Raw genomic sequence first — 19,941 nt, 5'->3', positions numbered from 1 at the left:
CAATTTTTAGATTATTTCCGCCCTCGTTTCTTCTCCCGAAGTGCGCCTCTTAGTGGCCAGGAGAGAGCAAAACATAGACTTCCTAATAATTCTCTCACGTGAGTTTATAAACAGCAATGAGACGGTCAAAACACTCATTCGGTGGATTTCGCACAGTTCCATGAGATAGTTCCATTAGTTTTCCTAATTTTACATATGTATAGAGTGAAGTTTGGAGATTTCACACACACTCACACACACACACACACACACACACACACACAAATCCACACTTCTAACCATTAGGCTAGACGGTCTGGTTATTCATTGTTCTTGGTTTGTTTAATTTTACCTTTTGTTTTTAACATTAATGTCAAAATCAAATTTCAAGAGAAAAGAAAATGGCCCTTGATTCCAAGACCTGAACACAATACGGATGTCTTGTCTTCAGTGATCTTGGTACTTACACAGCCAGACGGAGACAAAAGCTGAGATGGACTGATTGTGTTGTTGACTGCGTAATGGGTGAGAAGGTAAGGGAGTGTTGACAACTCCTTGGTGAGATTTTGACTGTGGAGGGGGAGAGTGAGGAGACCCGGAGACATGAGATGGGAGTTGTGAAGGGAATGTCTTGTCCAAAATCACATCTCTGGCGGCACCACACCTCAGGAATCCCGCTTGTCCTGCGGCCGTAGGAGTCAGCTGGGATGCCCAGCACAGAGGCACTGAGCTAACAGCAGCCCACAGGGTGTGTGTCGTGATGGAAAAGGTCTTGACGGGGTCAGATGGGTGAGTCACGGGAAGGGCTCATGAACCAGAGAGTATGCTTGCAGTTGCAAAAGGCCCAAGAGTTTTGGAAGTAGTGACCCAAAGGGCTCTGTCTTGAGGGGGGATGAGGGACATGCTTATTTTATTTCAAGTGGAGGGCACAAGGGTACCCACACTGCCTGCTGCTTCCTGGTGGGCACTGAGGTCCGGGATGAGAGGCTGGAGAGGTCATGCCGGCATCCCCATCAACACCCCAGGAAATGTGCCTGCTGTTTTCCCCAGACCCTGGACCCCAGCTTTCCAACACCCCTCTGGCCACAGCTCCTGAGTCCAGAAATTACATCAGCTGAATCACAGGTGAAATGAGGAAAACTCCAACCCGGTTTTATTTCAACAGGACAGAGGTTAGGAGAGGGAGACACTCAAAAACCACATCTTTCCCTGGACACATCCACCCTCTGAGACACTAGACTCTTTGTCTGGAGACAGCTGGCCCAGGCCTTCCCATTGAAACGACTTCTCTTGCTTGGCTCTTTGATGCCCTCCCTGCGTCTACGGCTCTGGGCTGCTACCTGCACTGGTGCCTGGCCCCAGGATGAGCTAGGTCTGGCAGCACCTGGGCCACTCTAGTTGATGTGATAGATCTTGTGGGCATCGTAATGGGCGTAGGTCACGTAATTCATGTCCTTAATGGGCCACCAGCGGTTGGGGTGGTAGGTGGCCGAGTAGACGTGGGGCTGCTGTTGGACACAGCTGAAGATGGCCAGGCTCCGGTCCATGGTCACAGTGGGCAGGTAGAGCCGCAGCTTGTCCAGGAGGTGACCCGGCCAGAAGAAGTTGGGATGGGTTAGCTGCGGACCGCTGGGCTTCTCCTTCAGCTTCCTGGGGAAGGAGAAGACAGAGACAGTCGTCATGGAGACGGGGCAGCTGGGGCTCCTTCCCCAGCGGAGGCGCAGCACTGTGCTAAACACTCTAGTACTGTTGTCCTGTCTGCCTCACCAGCGAGGACCCGGAGGCCTAGAGAGGCAAAGTCATTTCCCCAAGGCCACGCAGCTGGCAAGTGGCGGGGGACGGGCTTGACTGCCAGTCGGCTGCCTCTAAATCCAGACTCTTAACGTGCACAGCACCTGTTCTGTAGAGGCATTTTCACGTGCTGTTCAGAGGGCAACCGCTGGAGTCAGCACACCTGGTGGGTCCAGATCTCTGTGCCACCACTTAATAGATCCGTGACTCGGAGCAAGGAAGCCAAGCTTCCTGTACGGCAGTTTCCTCGTCTGTGAAATGGGACTGCTAAGAGAAACTTCATAGGGCTGTGGAGAGGATTTACGTGAATTAATGAGTGGAGAGCAGGGTCTGCCTGGCACTCTTGTGTGCGCATGCGTGCTAAGTCTTCTTCAGTCGTGTCCGACTCTCTGTGACCCCGTGGACTGTAGCCCGCCAGGCTCCTCTGTCCATGGGATTCTCTGGGCAAGAATACTGGAGTGGGTTGCTATGCCCCTCTGCAGAAGATCTTCCCGACCTAGGGCTCAAAGGCTCCTGCAGTGCAGGTGGATTCTTTACTGCTGAGCCCCCAGGGAAGCCCCTGGTGCTCCTGACAGTCACTTTACAGATCCTCAGCTCCTGGGCCCTGAGTCCTGGATGCTGGGTCTCATGGACCCTGCAATACTTGAGTCCCGGTCCCTTCCTCCCACCTGCCCGCCCCCCACTCCCCAGAGTTAGATGATCACTACAGACCTGGTGAAGTCCTCAAATTCCTTAAAATTGATTTTCTTGATTTTCTTCGGCATTTTCCTGGTGGAGGGGAGAGAGAGAGAGAGAGAGAGAGGTATCTTGTCAGGAGACAGGAAATCCAGGTCAGTGGGGCCTCAGGGAGTAAGTAGGTCAGGGTGACGGGGGCCCACCTCTGAGTCCAGACCAGAGCCCTGGAAAGAGAACTTCTTCCCCCTGGGCAGGGCCCTGACTCTGTCCGCCATGCTCCAGTGGAACACACAGTGGACTGGAGTGTCTAGACCTCTGGGCCCCTACTGGGGAGGCAGACAGGACGGCAGCCCTGGGCTCCTAGCCTGGCTGGTTGGGTGACTTGGGACAAGTCAGTCCGCTTGTGGGGGCCTCGGGTTTCCTGTTCCCCGGCATGGAGACGTCTCAAGCCATTATGAGACATGCTCAGTCATCTGAATCCTTTTTGCACCCGCGACTCCCATTTGCCCTCCAGAGCTGAATCCCGCCTTGAGGACAAGTGTGGTAAAAGCTAACGCCCCAAACCTGGAGCCTGGTAGACATCACTTAATCGCCACAGCACTCTTTCCCAGCAAGCCTGCATCTGGCCTCGGAATCTTTGACAAGGCATGCTAAGGAGCCAATGAAACCAGTCCACCCCCGCCCCAAGGGACCTCTATCCTTTATAACTGGGGCCTGTCAGAGCAGGACAGAAGTCACTTTTCTCAGCTTCTTGAGGTTCATAGCTCAGGAACTGGTGGCAGCCACGCAGGGGATCAGAGGCCACTCTCTAGGTGACCAGCTGCCCAGCTCCCCCTCAGCTCTTCCCCGCCAGGGCTGTGGCCAGTACCACCTGCAGGCGAAGCCCACTCCTACACTCGAGAATGGTTTGAAGGGATGGGCTATGACGATCAGTGCTCAGGCGCTAAGGGTCCTCACTGTGTGTGTGGTAGAGCTGTTAGGCCCATTTTACAGATGAACACGCTGAGGTTCAGTGAGCGAGGTAACTGTCCATTTGATCCCTGGTCTATGATTTCCACTCAGCTCCACTGCTTCCCACCCCGGCTGTCTGGCCAGACCACCGTAGCAGGCCTTTGGCAGTGATGGATGGTGTGGACAGTTCCTCAGCCCTTCCCCCGTCACGGGATCTGGTCAGCGGCCCCTTCTCCCCTCCCTCCCTCCCCTCTGCAGTGCCCACCAAAGCTGGTTGGTAGCCTGCTCACCGGTCACCTCTTGACAAAGGAGGGCATTCTCTTAGAGGGGACTTGGGCTGATCTGAGGGTCAGGGGAGGCCCCAGGGCAGAGTTCTTTTCTCCGGGCGGGGGTGTGCAAGCCCACCTTTTGCTAGAGAAGGCAGAGGAGGGGTTGCCACCACTGTCCTTGGAAGGGGCCCTACACCCAGCCCACGATTCGTGAAGAGGCCTCCCCGGTTTCTCGAAGAAGTCCTTCTTTTTAACCTTTTCCAGAGACCTTAAGATTGTGTAGGATGTAGTCAGGAGGGCAGCTGCGTGGGGGTGAGGCAAGGAGGCTGGGGAGACGCGTGCAGGGGGAGCAAGCGGCCAGTCCGTGGGGATCAGGTGGGCTGGACATGCCGGGCAAGGACACAGACACCGGCCCATGACCCCCCCGTAACTGCCCACCACCCCCCCAGCCATGGGGCATCAGTGGGCAGGAGCGCAGGGTGGGGGAGGAGGGGCTGACACTCAGCTTGTCAGGCTTCTGAGCCACAGGAACGGGAACGGCCTGGGGCTGGAGCGGGGCCAGGTTTGCACTGAAGGGCTTGAAGTCTGAGTAGTAGCCTCCCGGCTGCCGGATCGGGCGCACCTGGTCCTTCTGGAAAATGATCTTGTCCCCTGGGTACATCAGGGCTGTGAGCAGGAGGAGAAACACGGCCTGTCAGCCCGAGACCCCTCCCCAACCCAGCCTTTGGGGCCGAGGGGGGCTATTTTTAAAAACAAATTCATCTTGTTTGAAAAGATTTTTCTTATATACATTCTTTTTTTAACTTCTTTTTTTTTTTTTGGTCTCCAGTGGCACATGGAGTCTTAGTTCCCCGACCAGAGATCAAACCCACAGTTTCCTGCACTGGAAGCTTGGAGACTTAACCATTAAGCCTCCAGGGAAGTCTCTTTACTTTTTATTTTTAAATGATGGTAGGTTCACAGCAAGTTGCAAAAAATAGTGCAGTGGGTCCGCAAGCCCTTCCCCAGCTCTCGCTGCCCCCACCCCCACCCCCCCACCCCTCCCCCCCCCCCCCCCCCCCCCCCGCCGCCCCACCGCCCCATGGTGGTGAGTGCGTCCTGGCAGCACGCTGTCGGGAAGTGGGGCTGGCAGGCTACCACTCAGGGGACCAGAGATGACGGCGCCTGTTCAGAACCAGGGCGGCGGTGGCCCCGAGGCCTGGAGGTAGGTAAGAGGGAGCGTGGCCCCACAGCCTGCTCTGCAGGGTCAGGAGTCCCTCAAGGAGGAAAGGAGGCCTCACCCAAGACGTCACTGGATTAACTTAGACTCAGTGGATGGTGGGTTTTCTCGTGCAGGAGAAGCGCTGGGGGCCCCACCCTCCTGCAACTACTGAGCAGGGCTCGCCCCGGCATCTCATGTTCTGGATACAGTGATGGAGGTTTACTCTCCAGGTTATTAATTTTTTTCAAGGTTTTTCCGTTTTGTTTTTTTTTTTTTTTAGTTGGTGAATCAACTACAGTTTATTGCTTAGAATGTCCCCTCTCCTTATCTGGCCAACACAAATTTATTTCTTTATTTACATGATCTATTTTGGCTGAGAGGCGTGTGGGATCTTAGTTCTCCGACCAGGGATGGAACCCATGCCCCTTGCTTTGGAAGCTCAGCATCTTAACAACTGGACCGCCAGGGAAGTCCATGATTTTTTTTTTATATTATTATTATTGATATTTATTTATTTGGTGGCACCAGGTCTTAGTTTCGAGGGAATTTCAATCTTTAGTTGCAGCATCTGGGATCTAGTTCCCCAACTAGGGGTTGAACTCAGGCCCCTTGCGGTGGGAGCATGAAGTCTTAGCCACTGGACCACCAGGGAAGTCCCAGGTTTTTCATGTTGGTTATTTGGGTGGAGGGCAGGGATTGCACAGGTGAGAAGGGAGAGGAGGGAAGGGGGAGATGGGCAACATCAACATTTTTAAAAGGTTTACATGATTTTTAAACTGCATTTTTTAATGTATATACATATAGGACTTTTTAAAAATGACTTATAGAACAAATCCATGTGAATAGCAAATAAATAGGAAAAAGATTTGTGAAAGGACAGTCGTTAAATATTATTGGTGGTCAACTCAGGCTGGGGGATTTTGTTTGGATTTGTTTTCAAAAATGTAAATGAGCAAGATTTATCTATAAAATTAGGGGGAGCAGAACAATAAAGCTATATTCAGTGGGGAGGGGAAATGCCTCGATGTTCTAGAAGTCTGGCCCATGAGCTTGAGGCCTGGGGTCTGAGCCCACCAAGCTCTAGCCTCAGGCACAGACCTGGAAGTGCCGGTCTCTGTCATGGACAGCCAACAGACAGTGGCCAGGACAGTGGCCAGAGATGGACTAGTGTCTTTTCCACCTGGACCAGTCAGAAGCAAACGGAAGCCCACCCACAGATGCGCCTATGTGCCCATGAGTGAGGGATCCTGCAGACACGTGAAGCTCAGCTGTGTGCGGGCCCAGGAGCCAGCAAAAGCCGGTGGTGGAGAGAATCAGTAAAGCCTCGATCCTCTGGTGGGGACAGACCAGCCGGCACGTCTGGGGGCAAGACCTAGCCCGCAGGAGCAGTCGTGTGCCTGGGAATCCTCCCTACATTTTAGCACACATGCAGCCCCACTGCATGCCAAGCCCAGGTGATCTGGGAGCATGAGACTCCCCGAGGAAGGAGGGAGGAAGGATGATTTCGTGAAAAGTCAGGGTCGAGAGCTGTGGGGTCACCTGCTGTATCTCTGCCCTTCAGCCCAGACGGCAGCAAGCAGCTGCCCAAGTGAGGGGTGTGCAGCTTGTGCGGGAGACAGTGACCATTTAGGCTGGTTGGCCTGTGTTCCTGAAGGCCGTTGGCCACTTCCTCCTGTATAGACCTGTTATGGCCTGACTTGTATTCCCCCAAATTCATATATTGAAGCCCTGACCCCTAGAATTTGTATTTGGAGATGAGGCCTTTCAAGAGGTGATAAAGCGAAAATGAAGCCACTAAGGAAGGCCTGCATCCAGTCTGACTGGTGTCGTTAGCAGAGGAAATCTGGACACAGAGACAGCAGGGGCGCATGTGTGCACGGAAACGACCGTGTGAATAGACAGCCAGACGGTGACTATCTGGAGGCCACGGAGAGCGATCTCAGAGGACATGAACCCTGCCAGCACCTTGGTCTTGGACTCTCCAGCCTCCACAATGGTGAGAAAGTGCCTTTCTGCTGTGTAAGCCCCCAGTCCGTGGTGTCTTGTTACAGCGGTTCTACCAAACTAATACAAGACCCAAGGTTCTCTACACTGAGCGTCTGTTTCCCCTCCCAGGGGGAAAAATAAGGAAACCACCAGCTGTGACTGCTAACTCTTGTTCTGAGGGAAGTCAGGGCACTTTCCGTGTGTCCCTTTATCAGAAAACCACAGCCCAGTAGGGCCACAGCTCCTTCCTGCAAGGTTCCTACAGGAAAACCTCTGCCTCACATACTTCATAAATGTGGGATGCCAGCATCATTACATGGTCATCAGGGGCCTATCGGGCCACTCCTCTGCCCCATGTCTCAGAAGCATGCAGTTCCCCCAGGAGTGGAGGGTTCAGATCTGCTTGGATACATGGAAACACAGGTCCTGCCCCAAGCAGAGGGCGGGACCAGTGCCAGAGCTCAGGGTTGAGACCTGTGGGCCCAGCAGAGGGCAAAGGGCTTCCGCAGAACCCGTCTCCTGGTGCATTCTTCCCTCCGTGTGGCAGAGGCACGGAGAAACAGGCCTGGCCAAGACGAGTGGGTTTGGAACACTCCACGTGTCGTCGCGGTTACCTCTCCCAGCCAGGCTTCCTGTCCGAAATTGCCTACTCTAATAAGCAAACTAATTCATACTTAGGAATAACAAAATAGTTTCCCTTTATCGTGCAATCACAATTCCCAAGGACAAAAGCATATTTGTAAAAAAAAAAAAAATCAGACATAAATATTAAATGAAACAATGCATTGTCTGCAAGTCTCATTCTTCAACCATCTTTTCCCTGATCCTACACTAGTTTTATCTGATTAAGGAAATGGCTCTTATTGTCAGTAAATGGGAATACCAAATAATTATGATATAACTGCATTATTTCATCTTAACAACTGCCTTTTGAGGTCTTCAAGTTCCTTTTTCTAGGAAACATCACATGCACAGATTCACTCTTATAACACCAATGTATTTCCTACATCGACAGGATAGTCGGTGCTCATTCGGGACTGTTCCTCCTGGCCCACCTCTGGCTCCCTCACCTGGAACTCCAGTCCTGGTGCTCCCTTCCCTAGGCTGGGGAACGGGGACTCCGGGCCTTATGGAGCAGAGTGTGGGCCCTGCAGGGCTGGAAAATCCCCTCTCACAGCGAACCAGGGGACTTCCCTGGTGGCGCAGGGGACAGGAATCTGCCTGCCGGTGCAGGGGACGACGGGTTTGATCTCCGGTCTGGGAGGATCCCACGTGCTGCGGAGCGTCTAAGCCCGTGCGCCTCAAGGGCTGAGCCTGTGCCAGGCAGCCAGTGCTTCGCGAGAGAAACCGCCGCCCTGAGAAGCCCGTGCGCCGCCACTAGAGGGCAGCCCCCCGCCCCGCACCTGGAGAAAAAGCCCCCGTGGCGACAGAGCCCCAAATAAATACAAGCGAACCCGGTGGGGCTGTTCTTCCCCGCGCCCCGCTTCTCCGCCGCGTCCCCGCGGTGTGGTTGGATGCTCGTCGGCTGGGGAAGGACAAGCCGCAGGTGGCTGCCCGCCTGGCCCCCGGCTCGGGGACCCCCTTGGCACCTTCCCAGCGGCCCCCGAGGCCCGTACCTCTCATGAGGATGTCCTCGGTCAGCGGGAGGCCGTGTGCCTCGCAGACCTTCCAGCACTGCAGGTAGACCAGGAAGGTGTCCATGCGGGACCTGTTGAGGATGCCCTCCATCTCCCCGTGGATGGTGGACGGCAGGCAGTGCTCGTCGAAGTGCTTGTCCCCGCTGCGCACCAGGCGGCACTGCTCGGTGTATTGGATGGAGGGGAGGGCCAGCTGTGGGGAGAGCGGAGGCGGGCACTCACTCCTCCTCGCCTCCCTCCGGGCCCAAGGCAGACGCGGAGCCTCAGCCGCCTCTGCCCCCAGGCCCCGTGAGTGCAGGTGTTGATGTCAGCCACTCGGGAGGAAAAATCACCGGTGGTCAAGGTGACCCCTGAATAACATGTGAATGGTCCCGGCACAAGGTTCTGTGTGCACGGCTCCTTACACAGAAGCGCACACGCGACCGTATACACACACAGAAGGCCCCGTGCGTGCATGCTAAGTCGCTTCAGTCCTGTCCAACTCTTTGCAGCTCCACGGACTGTAGCCCAGCAGGCTCCTCTGTCCGTGGAATTTTTCCCGGCAAGAATTCTGGAGTGGGTTGCCATTTCCATTCTCCAGGGGATCTTCCCGACTCAGGGATTGAACCTGGGTCTCCTGCATTGCAGGCAGATTCCTTACCATCTGAACCCCCAGGGAGGCACCTAGAACAGTGCATGAGGCATCACAGATAAATATTTATCGGGCGAATTAATTCATCCGGTCAGTTCTCCCTTCCTTCACTCGACGTGTGTTTCTGGAGTGCCTACTCAGTGCCAGGCCCCAGGCCAGGTTCTTGGACTCCAGCTGTGATGCATGTGCAGTCCTGGCCTCAGGATTCAGTCATGATTCAACAGTTGGAGGAAGGGAACTTGGTCCTTTCAGAAACATCCTAACAACTCATCTTATCAGAAACCTTGGGAGGCAGGTGTTGTTCATACACACAGAGGAGGGAGCGAGGAGGTAAGGAAGCCGGGACCCCCAGAGCTCCCCCGGCCAGAAGCTGGGGCACGTGGGCAGGTGGGCCCGGCCTGCCCGCTCCCTGGGCCCCGTCCCTCCCGCCGGCGGGGGCACCTTGTTCTGCCGCTTCCTGTCTCGGTAGTGCTTGCCCACATCTTCCATCTCCTCTAGCGTCATGGGCCGTGCCTCCATCTCCGTGTCGACCACGGGCACCGTCAGCAGGTCCATCTTGGGAGCCTCTGGGGATACATCCGCCTTCTGCTTCGGGGATGGACTCTGTGCGAAGCCACCGTCCGAGGACCATCTGGAATCTAGGGGCGGAGGGAAGAGGCGGAGGAAGGGGGAGCTGAGAGGGTGCCCGGCCACGGAGCCCTTCGGGCAGTGACCAGTGTCACCGAGTGGGCACCTAGAAGGCGTCCCTTCTTCCAGCGCCTCTGTGGCCTTCTCCTCCCTCTCCCGCACTCGGCCCCAGCCTTCCTGGCGCCATTCCCACCCTCTAGCATCCTGCTTTTCCAGGCCTGCTTCAGGCCTCTGCGGCCCTGGGCAGAAATGAGATCGTGGCCCTGCCGCCTTCTAGATTTGAGACTGTGGCCAGGCGGTCAGCCTCTCTGAGCTGGGGAGCGGTGGAGGCAGATACGTACTCTCTGTCGCCGTGGTCAGGGTGCTTCGCTGCTGAGCCAAAGACCACTGCTTGTAGGTGCTGGCCAGGTTATCCATCGTGATGCTGTTGTGCTTCCCCAGAGAGCTGAGGTAGATCACAATGTCCTCCACCTCCTGGCTTTTCAGAGGGACTCTAATCTGAGGAGAACAAGAGGAGCCCCCAGGCGGGCAGCCTTGCTCCAGACATTCTGCTGGGATGGCCATGGCCTTGCCAGCCTGGCCCTGCCTCCCCGTGGAGTTTCATCCTCAGCCTCCCCCAGCTCACATCCAGGGTCCCTGCAAAGGAGCTCAGAGCCTCTCCCCGGGGCCCTGCACATTTCTCACCCTCTGCCTTGACTCAGCCGTCTCCCACTTTCTGCCTGAACAGCTCCCATCCCTCCTTCCAAACCCTGGTCCAGACGTGTCCCCATCTTTGCAGAGGCCGTTACTTCTCCCTCTGGCCTCCCTGCCCACTCCATTCCAATCTCAGCCTTCCTGTGCCGGACTGGAAGGAGGATCTCACATCTGTCATCCTTGTCTGTGAGGGACACAGAGGCCTCCCCTAACTGAAGTAAAATAGAGTTGGAAATCTGATGCCTGGGACTCTTTTAAGGGTGACGGTCAACTTTGGAGAAATACAATACTTGCCAGCAATACTGAATATTCAAGAAAAAACTGTGAAAGGAAATGTATCTTTGCCAGCTTCTTTACACGCTGAGCTTTACTTAAAGATGATCAGAACTCACCTGGTGCTAAAGGATTTAGTGTTTGATCTTTTTGATGACGTTGATTAAGGACCCTTTATATTTTGTTTTAAATGCTTTGAAATGTTAAGATAACTACATGGCATAAAATGAAAGCGTAAAACTACTGGTGATTTAAGACTGAAAAAAGTGTAGCATTCCCCTTCTTTCCTAAAGTTTTTTTAAAGGTATCATGTATTCAAAATATATAAAAGCTTTAAGTCACCCAGACCAGGAGTCAGCAGACTTTTTCTAGAAAGGGCCAGATGGTAAGTATTTTAGGCTCTGGGAGCCATGTGGGTCTCTGTCATCACTACTCAACTCTGCCCTCCTGGCATGAGAGCAGCCATGATGACGCATAGACAAATGTGTGTGGCTGTGTTCCAATAAAACTTTATTGACAAAAAAACAGGAGACCAGTTGGATTCGACTTCTGGGGCATAGTTAGCAGAGCTCTGCTAGAACAACAGGGCTTTCTCTGATGATGGGAAGGTGCTGTGTCTGAGGGGTCCAGCAGCAGAGCAACTGCTGAGCACTCCAACTGTGGCCACTATGCCTGAGGAACTGGAGTTCTGGTTTTATTTATTTACAGTTAAATTGAATTTTTGAATAACCCATCAAGGTGTGGTCCAAGGACCCACACCATGGGCATCGCTGGGAGCTTGTTAGCATGCAGCATCCTGAGGGGGCTACCCTGGTGGTCCAGCGGTTAGGACTCCCTGCGTCCACTGCTGGGGACCCAGGTTTGATCCCCGGTCAGGGAACTAAGATCCCATAAGCTGCGTGGTGCCTCTCCCCATCAAAAAAAAAAGAAGGCAGTATCTTGGGACCCCCACACAGAGGTACTGGGACAGAAGCTGCGTTTAACAATACCTCTATGTGAGTCACATGCCAGTGATGGTTCCAGAAGTTCTAGAAGGTTCTAAAGGCAGGACTGAAGATCCAGCTCTGTGCTCAGTTCTGGGGTCTCACTGGCAAGACAGTGATTCCCTAAGCAGCAGGCTGGTTACAAGGCTGGCTCTACAGACTTCCCACTCAGGTAGGGCCTTTCAAGGTCAGACTGGGGCAAGGTGGCCTTAGGGGTCCGATGGGGGCCTCAGGTTAAGCCACATGTTCCAATCCGGCTTTACATGTAATACGGGGGAGAGTCAGAGCAGGGCTGGGAATAGCGTAGTGGGGCTGTGGAGGTACATGGGCACCCCCACCGCACCTCAGGCCAGCAGGGGCGGGGGAGGCGCTTACCGCCTTGAGAACCGCGATGAACTCCTCCCTGGAGATCTGGTGCTCGCCCCGGTCCGCCTTGTGGAACAGCTCCAGGATCTTCATCTTGCGGCAGAGCAGGTGGGAGAACAAGGTTGACAGGGCGGGGGGTTTGGGCAGCTGGAGCTGGGGCACCTGCCGGCGCGAGGGTCGCTGGCTTTTCTTCTGAAAGAGGCAAGAGAAGGGGGCAGAGGGGAGCATTCAGGAGACACCACAGAGCTGGGTCCCCAGATTTAGAGACAGGAAAGACAGAGGCCGAGCCATGCCACCCAGACAGCAGGGTGGAGGGCAAAGGGCGCAGGCTTCCGGCAGGCGCGTCCTGCCACAGGAGGCCTGGGCCGCTTGGCTTCTCTGAGCCTCCAAGTTCGCATCAGGCACAAGAGGTTTGGGCAAAATGAGAACTAGGACTTCATGCTTATCCCCATCTCTCCTGTCAGACCAGTCACTATTATAATCCCACTGGGCCCTCAGTGCATCAAAATATGAGCCCCTGCCTGAAGCCACCTGGAGCCTCTGCTTCCCCAACTTCCCAGCCTCTGGCCCCCCGGGGCCTCCCGCCTGGAATACCTCTCCCTTTTCCATCTGTCAGAATCCTACTGCTCTTCCCTTTCCAGGTAAACGGGAATACAGTCAGTCCTCCATGTCCATGGACTCCACATCCATGGATTTAAAAACTCCAGAAAGTTCCAAAAAGTAAAGCTTGAATTTGTCATGGCTGTCAACTGTTTATGTCATACTTAACATGATATTTATAACTATTCACATGACCTTTACATTATATTAGGTATTCTAAGTCATCTAGAGATGATTCAAATGTAAGGGAGGATGTTCGTGAGTTAATATGCAAATACTCTGCCCTTTTATATGAGGGTCTTGAGTATCTTCAGATGTTGTTATCCGTGGGACACCTCCCAACAGATAGCAGGGTAAACTACTTAGGAATACCGTTCCTTTAGTGTGGTGGAGCCCTTGACAGTTTACAAAAGGCCTTTTTGTTCCCTAACTTACAGCTCCTCAGCGGCCTGGAGTCTATTAGTGGCCTGGAGTCTATTAGTGACCTGGAGTCAACTGCAGAGTCATTAATCTCTTCTGTCTGCCTCCCCCACTAACATGTGAACACCCTGGGAGCAAGACCACGTCTTACTCAGCTACATTCCCCACCTCCTATGCTTGTACTGAACAAAGCCCCCAGCCCTGTGCAAGCAGGCAGTAATGGTTTGCTGAATGGAAAAGAAGGATGCCATGAATTCGATATTAGGTATTAACTTCCCTTTTTACAAATGAAGAAACAGGCTCAGAGAGGTGAAGTGACTTGCCTAGGGTCACACAGCAAGTAAGCAGTGGATTTCTAACCCAAGTCCAGTGCTTATACCTAGAGGCTGGGCTGCTGGCAGGAAAGGGTGTGTGAGAACCACGAAAGCTGGGTTTTGACTATGATTATACCAAGGACCAACTCTGAAGTTTGGGGGCTAACTTAAATGAAACCAGTAATTCTGCAATAATAATAAAAATGACAAACATTGAACGAGGGCTCACTATACAGGCACCCTATACATATTAATCCATTTGGATTTTGCAGCAACCATGGGAAGCAGGCACAATGGTTCTCCCCATGTAACAGTTGAGGAAACTGAGGCCCGGATCATATGGCTAGGAAGTAGCAGAGCTGGGTTTAAACCCAAGTTATCTGACCTCTTATGCCAGCTTTACCTGAACTGGGAGAATTTTCAGGTGTCTGGGTTGGATGCATTTGGAAGATGAGGGCTCTGGCTACTGACTGCCAGTTACTATCCCTATGGGCTTGGACAGAGTATGGCCTCACTGAGCTTCTGTCTTCATATTTATAGAGGGAACAATATGTATAATATACACAGATTCATATACAAATGTTGTAAAATTAGAATGTTGTAAAAAAATAGAAAAGATTTATAAGATTTTCTTCCAGTCTCACAACTGTGATCTTCACAATAGCCCTGTGAACACATGGTGGGGGGGTGGGGTGTACGTATGTGTGTGTGTGTGTGTGTATGTGCTCAGTCGCATCTGACTCTTTGCGACCCCACAGACTGCAGCCCGTGGGCTCCTCTGTCCACGGGATTCTCCAGGCACGAATATGGGAGTGGGGTGCCCTTCCCTTCTCCAGGGAATCTTCCTGACTCAGGGATGGAACCCGGGTCTCCTGCATTGCAGGCGGATTCTTTCCTGTCTGAGCCAATAGGGAAGCCCAACAAGAGATCACAAGTACCCCTCTTTTGCAGGACTTCTGTCCCAGGACTCCCCTGGACTGGGAGTGGGGATGGTAGGGGTTAGGGTGAGAGATCCCCACCCTTCCTAATCTGAGGGAATGAGTGACAGCAAGCCCCTAACACCCAAAGTGTCCACGCCTGGCAAACCGGGCTGCTCACCGCGGTGTCCCTGCTCATGACCAGCTGGCTTGGCAGCCGAGCCACTTGCCGAACCTTGTGGATATCACGTAGGACCTTAGCCTCGGACAGCGTGAGGCTGGCCTTGTTCTGCAGCCACCTCTCGACGTTGCCGAAGGATTCCAGGTCTTTCCGCATCTTCAACCTCTTTCTGAGCCACGCCCTCGGGTCCTCCGGCTGTTCTTGGATGTCAACTTCCGGGGCCTTGGGGGTGGGGGTGGGCTCCGTGGGAGTCTGGGGTTCGGGCGTTGGGTGGACGGGCCTCGGAACCTCCTTCTGCGGCAGGATGATGACCCGCCGGCGGCTCCTGGGCGGCTGGAAGTCCTGCTTGAACTGCTTGAAGCAGTGGGCGATGACCGCTTCAGGGTTGAACACTGGCTCCTTGCTGGCATTTTCATCGTCAGACAAGGACTTAGACTGGTAGAACCCTTGGAGGAAGAGGGTTAGAAGGTGAGTTCCTATCAGGATGAGGACCAAAGGAGTCAGGAAGGAGAAATGCTTCAGCGCTGGGCTGTGTGTCAGGGAGCCTGGCTTCCAGGCCTGACTTCATTGTTGCCTTGCGATGATGGTGAAAATATTTACATCTAACGCGCCTGGGCACTCTCCGCGGCAGGCACTGTGCTAAGGGATTTCTGTGCTTTCTCATGGAACCCATTTTAGGTTCTAATCTTACTCCACCAGGCTCTGCCTGCACCTTACTCGTTGGCAATCAGAATGACCTTTTTGAAATAAATGCCATTCTGATGGTCTGAACATCAGAGGCAGCCTAGTGCTGGAAACAGCCAAGGCTTTGCAGCCAGAGTGCTCTGGCCTGAGTCCTAGCCCAGCTGCTTATGGGCAGCATGACCTCTTATTCTTTCTGGGTCTCAATCTCTTCATCTGTAAAATGGAGATAATGATGGTACCTGCCTTACTGTGTGGTAGAGATGCTTAGAATCTAGTTTATTCATAATGCTCAAGCATGCTCAGTCATGTCCAACTCTTTGTGATCCCCCTGCCCTCCATGGACTGTCATCTGCCAGGCTCCTCTGTCCATGGGGTTTCCCAGGTGAAAATACTGGAGTGGGTTGCTATTTGCTCCTCCATGGGGTCTTCCTGATCCAGGGATTGAACTCAAGCCTCCTACACTAGCAGGCAAATTATTTAATGCTGAGCCACCAGGGAAGCCCTTGGTTGATGGTTATCTTTTCCAGTACACTGCGAACCAGGATCTCATCTCTCTTGTTCCCTGCTGGAGTCCCAGCGCCTCCACAGTGCCAACATACACTGGGAGCTCAGTAGATATTTGGTGGTTGTTGCTCAGTTGCTCAGGCGTGTCCAACTCTTTGTGACCCCATGGACTGCAGCATGCCAGGCTTCCTTGTCCTTCACCATCTTCTGGAGCTTGCTCAAACTCATGTCCATTGAGTTGGTGATGCCATCCAACCATCTCATCCTCTGTGTCCCCTTCTCCTCTTGCCTTCAATCTTTCCCAGTATCAGGGTCTTTTTCAATGAGTCAGCTCTTCACATCAGGTGGCCAAATTATTGGAGCTTCAGCCTCAGCATCAGTCCCTCCAATGGATATTTGGGGTTCATTTCCTTTAGGACTTCCTTGTGGCTCAGATGGTAAAGTGTCTGCCTGCAATGTGGGAGACTCAGGTTCGATTCCTGGGTTGGGAAGATCCCCTGGAGAAGGAAATGACAACCCACTTCAATACCCTTGCCTGGAAAATCCCATGGATGGAGGAGCCTGGTAGGCAACAGTCCCTGGGGTCACAAAGAGTTGGACACCACTGAACGACTGCACTTTCCTTTCCTTTAGGATAGACTGGTTTGATCTCCCTGCAATCCAAGGGACTCTCAAGAGTCTTCTCCAATGCCACAGGTCAAAAGCACCAATTCTTCAGTGCTAAGCCTTCTTTATGGTCTAGCTTTCACATCCATATGACTACTGGAAAAACCATAGCTTTGACTAGACAGACCTTTGTTGGCAAAGTAACATCTCTGCTTTTTAATATGCTGTCTAGGTTAGTCATAACTTTTCTTCCAAGGAGCAAGCATCTTTTAATTTCATGGCTGCACTCACCATCTGCAGTGATTTGGGAGCCCCCAAAATTAAGTCAGCCACTGTTTCCACTGTTTCCCCATCTATTTGCCATGAAGTGATGGGACCAGATGTCATGATCTCAGTTTTTGAATGTTGAGTTTTAAGCCAGCTTTTTCACTCTCCTCTTTCACCTTCATCAGAAGGCTCTTTAGTTCCTCTTCACTTTGCTAAGTGAGTGAATTACAAGTGGATGGACCTAAGAAGTTGGCACCATGATTATACCCATTTCATAGATTAAGACACTGTGCTCAGAGAGGCCAGAGGACACACAGTTGATTAGTAGCAGAGGTGGGACATGAACTTTGGCTTTCCTGGCCCCAGAGCTCAGCTCTTAGCCATTTCTTGATATTACTCCAGGCCGTGACCTAATCCCATTGAGTCTCAATTCTTTTACTAAAATGACAAAAACTCTGCTCTAGCAACCTTCCAAAACTGTTATGAAGAGCAAATGAATAACAGGTGTGGGAATGTTCTAAAATTCAGAAGGAACAGAGCATTATTATAAAAAAATCTTAAAAAAAAAAAATCTTGTCACCTGCTACATCATTTTCCTGCTACAATGAAAACTCTCCTGCTTAAAACTTTTCTGTTACTCCCAGCTGCCTCCAGGATAAAGTTCAGTCTCCTTAACGTGGCCCCACCTGTCGCACCCACCTGCCAACCCCCCCCAATCTCTCCAGTGCTTCCTCCTCATCCCTGCTTCCTCACCTTGTATTGGTTCCCAAGCTAACCTCACTGTGGTTCCAAGGTACCCCCTTCTGCCCCTGCCCCCCTTGCTGTCTTTGGAATGCACTTCCCTCTCCCCTGCTCACTTGGTCACTCCCTACTTGGCCTCAGAGGCTCAGCTCAGGCATCACCTGTCCCCAGAAGCATCCCAACCCCTCCCTCCAGAGCCCCCAAGCTTAGCCCCCTCATAGCATTTACCATATTTTTCTTGATGCCGATACTTTTTCCCAACAGCCTGTGAGTCTCCCAATGGTAAGAACTGTGTCTTATTTCCTGTGAATCCCCGGTACCCAGCCTGGCACAAAGTGAACAGTCAGTACAGTTGTTAAGTCTCTTTACGATGCACATGTGTTCCTTTCATAGTCAGAAAATAGACTATGTATACATTAATGTGGACAGAAGTAAGCACTTCTCAACAACCCATGTATTATTCCTTTGACGACAAGATGCTGGGTTCAACTGAGAATGTAGCCATTCATCCAACCAGCATTTATTGAGAACTACCCACTGCTTTTTACAAATCTCTCCCTGAATTCCATCCTACCTCTCTGACTACTTACTCTTGGGCTTCTGTTTCCTATCCACTACTAAAAAGTCGATGGCTTCCAGGTTTACACTTGGGTGCTCTTGTGTTTTTTTTCAAACAATCTTCTCCACTCTCATTTCTCTGGCCCTCCATATGCAGAGGACTCTCATACCAATATTTATGACTTGGAATTAGCTCTGACTAATGGCAACCCACTCCAGTATTCTTGCCTGGAGAATCCCATGAACTGAGGAACCTAGTGGGTTTCCGTCCATAGGGTCACAGAGTCGGACATGACTGAAGCGATTTAGCATTCTACCTACACCTGCCCCCAAAGCACCTCAACTTGTATGGCTGACAAAGATCTCAAACTCAACCAAGACTGAACTTGTCTCCACGTCCCTGTCTACTCTTCTGGGAGGTTCCTCATCTCTGTAGAAAGCACCCCTGTCTGCCAGTCATCCTGGCTACCAACCTGAGTGTCAACCTTGATCACTCTTCCCAAGTTCTCTATCTAATCAGCCCCCAAGTCCCTGAAGTCCCCTCTCGCCTGGCGCCTTTCCCTAGCCTCCCGGGTTCTTTGGCTGGGGTATTTGGGACAGCTCCCCACTCCCAACATTCTGAGTCTGCCAATTCATTTCTGCATTTGCTAATGCTCCCAATCTGATCCCATTATTCTCAGTAGCTTCTCCATCTCCTGGCTCCCAAGATCTCTCGGGATCTCATCCCTTCTGACCCCTCTCACCACTCATCTCCAGCAGCACTTAAACTCTGAGCAATTTTCTGAAGACACCATGTCTCTGGGCCTCTGTGCATGCTCTTGCCCTGGTCTGGAAGGCCTATCCTCCTCCTCCTGGCTTGGAGGACTCGGTGTAAAGATCTCTTCCAGGACCGGGGAAGCATTCCCCGTCTCCCCCGCCTCCTCTGCGCTTAGCAGAGCTCTTATTCCTGGGTGTCATCCTTGGACCCAGTATTCATCCCTTTTTCTGGGCTTATCCATATACCTGTCATTCACCTCTAAAGTTGTGGTGCTTATCAAGGACAGCAGGCTACCGGGCAAAGTTTGAAGACTGGTGTTCTTTTCCATGCCGCTTTTCCAGTACTGAATGTACTAAAGTCTGGTGAGGAAGCAGGGACAGTCCAGAGGGCCTGGACACCTTTCCGCGGGCACATGGGTTGGGCCTCTGGTTCCAAACCAAGGCGACTCGGCCGGCTTCTCCGGCCCTGGCCTGGAAATCTGAGAAACACGCATGACCTGCCCCCGACTCCTTGGCAACCCCGCACCCAGAGAGGGGACGGCACAATGGGATACCCATCCTGTCCTATCCCGCTTGCACCCGTCCACTCGGGGGTCGAGGGCTTCCCGGAGGTGGCGTTGATTCCCGGGAGCTTAGGGTGAGCTTACGGAGCAGCGACCGGAAAGCAGCCTCGTACTCTTCTTTAGAGTCGTCCATGGTCGCGGCGCGGGGAGCTGGCGCTGAAGAGCGCGTGTAAATGTGTGTGTGTGTGTGTGTGTGTGTGTGTGTGTGTGTGTGTGCGCGTGCTTGCGCGGGAGTATGAGGTATCTGAAAAGCAGTAATAACCAAGTTTGCAAGAGACACGAGACCTGCGGAGCTTGGACGCAACTGTTGCCAGGACTACGGACGCCCCGCGCTGATTGGCTGGGCGCCGCCACGTGGCCGGAGGCCCGCCGGGAGAGGGCTCGCCAGGCCTGGAGTCCGAGAGAGGCAGCCTGGCTCCCTGCAAGGGTCCTGGGAGGGGCCGGGAGTAAATGGTGCAGAGCCTCTGGCTCCGCAAACAAACAAACAAACAAAAACCCCATTGGATTTCTTAGATTGGCCCGGTGGCCCCTCAATCTGGAGTAATAAAGCCCTGGTTTCCACCTAAACCGTAGGGACTCCAGCAGGTCTCCACCTGTGTAGAACACGCCCTCCCTCCTCCAGATAGACCCCTAGTGAATCCTGGACAGTAGAGGCAGTGTTTTTGCTATGCTTGGTCCCCGAGATACACGGTGCTGTTGCAGGAAGGGGGACCCCTTCCAGGGTCCGAATTCGGGCTCTTGTCTAACACTCGGAAATGAATTGTCCGA

At 52.9% G+C, this 19,941-nt stretch overlaps 1 protein-coding gene across 1 annotated transcript; it reads right to left on the bottom strand.

Annotated features, from left to right (window-relative positions):
- Positions 1-1,183: 1,183 nt before the first annotated feature.
- Positions 1,184-19,306, bottom strand: EFCAB12 (EF-hand calcium binding domain 12). Its single transcript, XM_061127593.1, has 9 exons — positions 19,258-19,306; positions 14,495-14,940; positions 12,072-12,254; positions 10,089-10,245; positions 9,562-9,758; positions 8,469-8,682; positions 4,172-4,331; positions 2,482-2,541; positions 1,184-1,629 (listed from the first exon to the last, which is right to left on the bottom strand). The coding sequence occupies exons 1-9, from the start codon at positions 19,304-19,306 to the stop codon at positions 1,374-1,376; spliced, it is 1,722 nt and encodes a 573-aa protein (XP_060983576.1). The 3' UTR covers positions 1,184-1,373.
- Positions 19,307-19,941: the final 635 nt, after the last annotated feature.

The sequence above is a fragment of the Dama dama genome, chromosome 24 (genome assembly GCF_033118175.1).
Source record: "Dama dama isolate Ldn47 chromosome 24, ASM3311817v1, whole genome shotgun sequence".
Lineage (NCBI taxonomy): Eukaryota > Metazoa > Chordata > Mammalia > Artiodactyla > Cervidae > Dama > Dama dama.
Note: the sequence above shows the minus strand (reverse complement) of the source record. Positions and strands in the feature narration are given on the sequence as shown.

Coding starts and splice junctions, on each gene's coding strand:
- EFCAB12 (XM_061127593.1), bottom strand. CDS start 19,306: ATGGACGACTCTAAAGAAGAGTACGAGGCTGCTTTCCGGTCGCTGCTC. Junction 14,941..19,257: donor TGCTTTCCGGTCGCTGCTCC/GTAAGCTCACCC, acceptor TCTTCCTCCAAG/GGTTCTACCAGTCTAAGTCC. Junction 4,332..8,468: donor CGAGGACATCCTCATGAGAG/GTACGGGCCTCG, acceptor TCCTGCTCACAG/CCCTGATGTACCCAGGGGAC.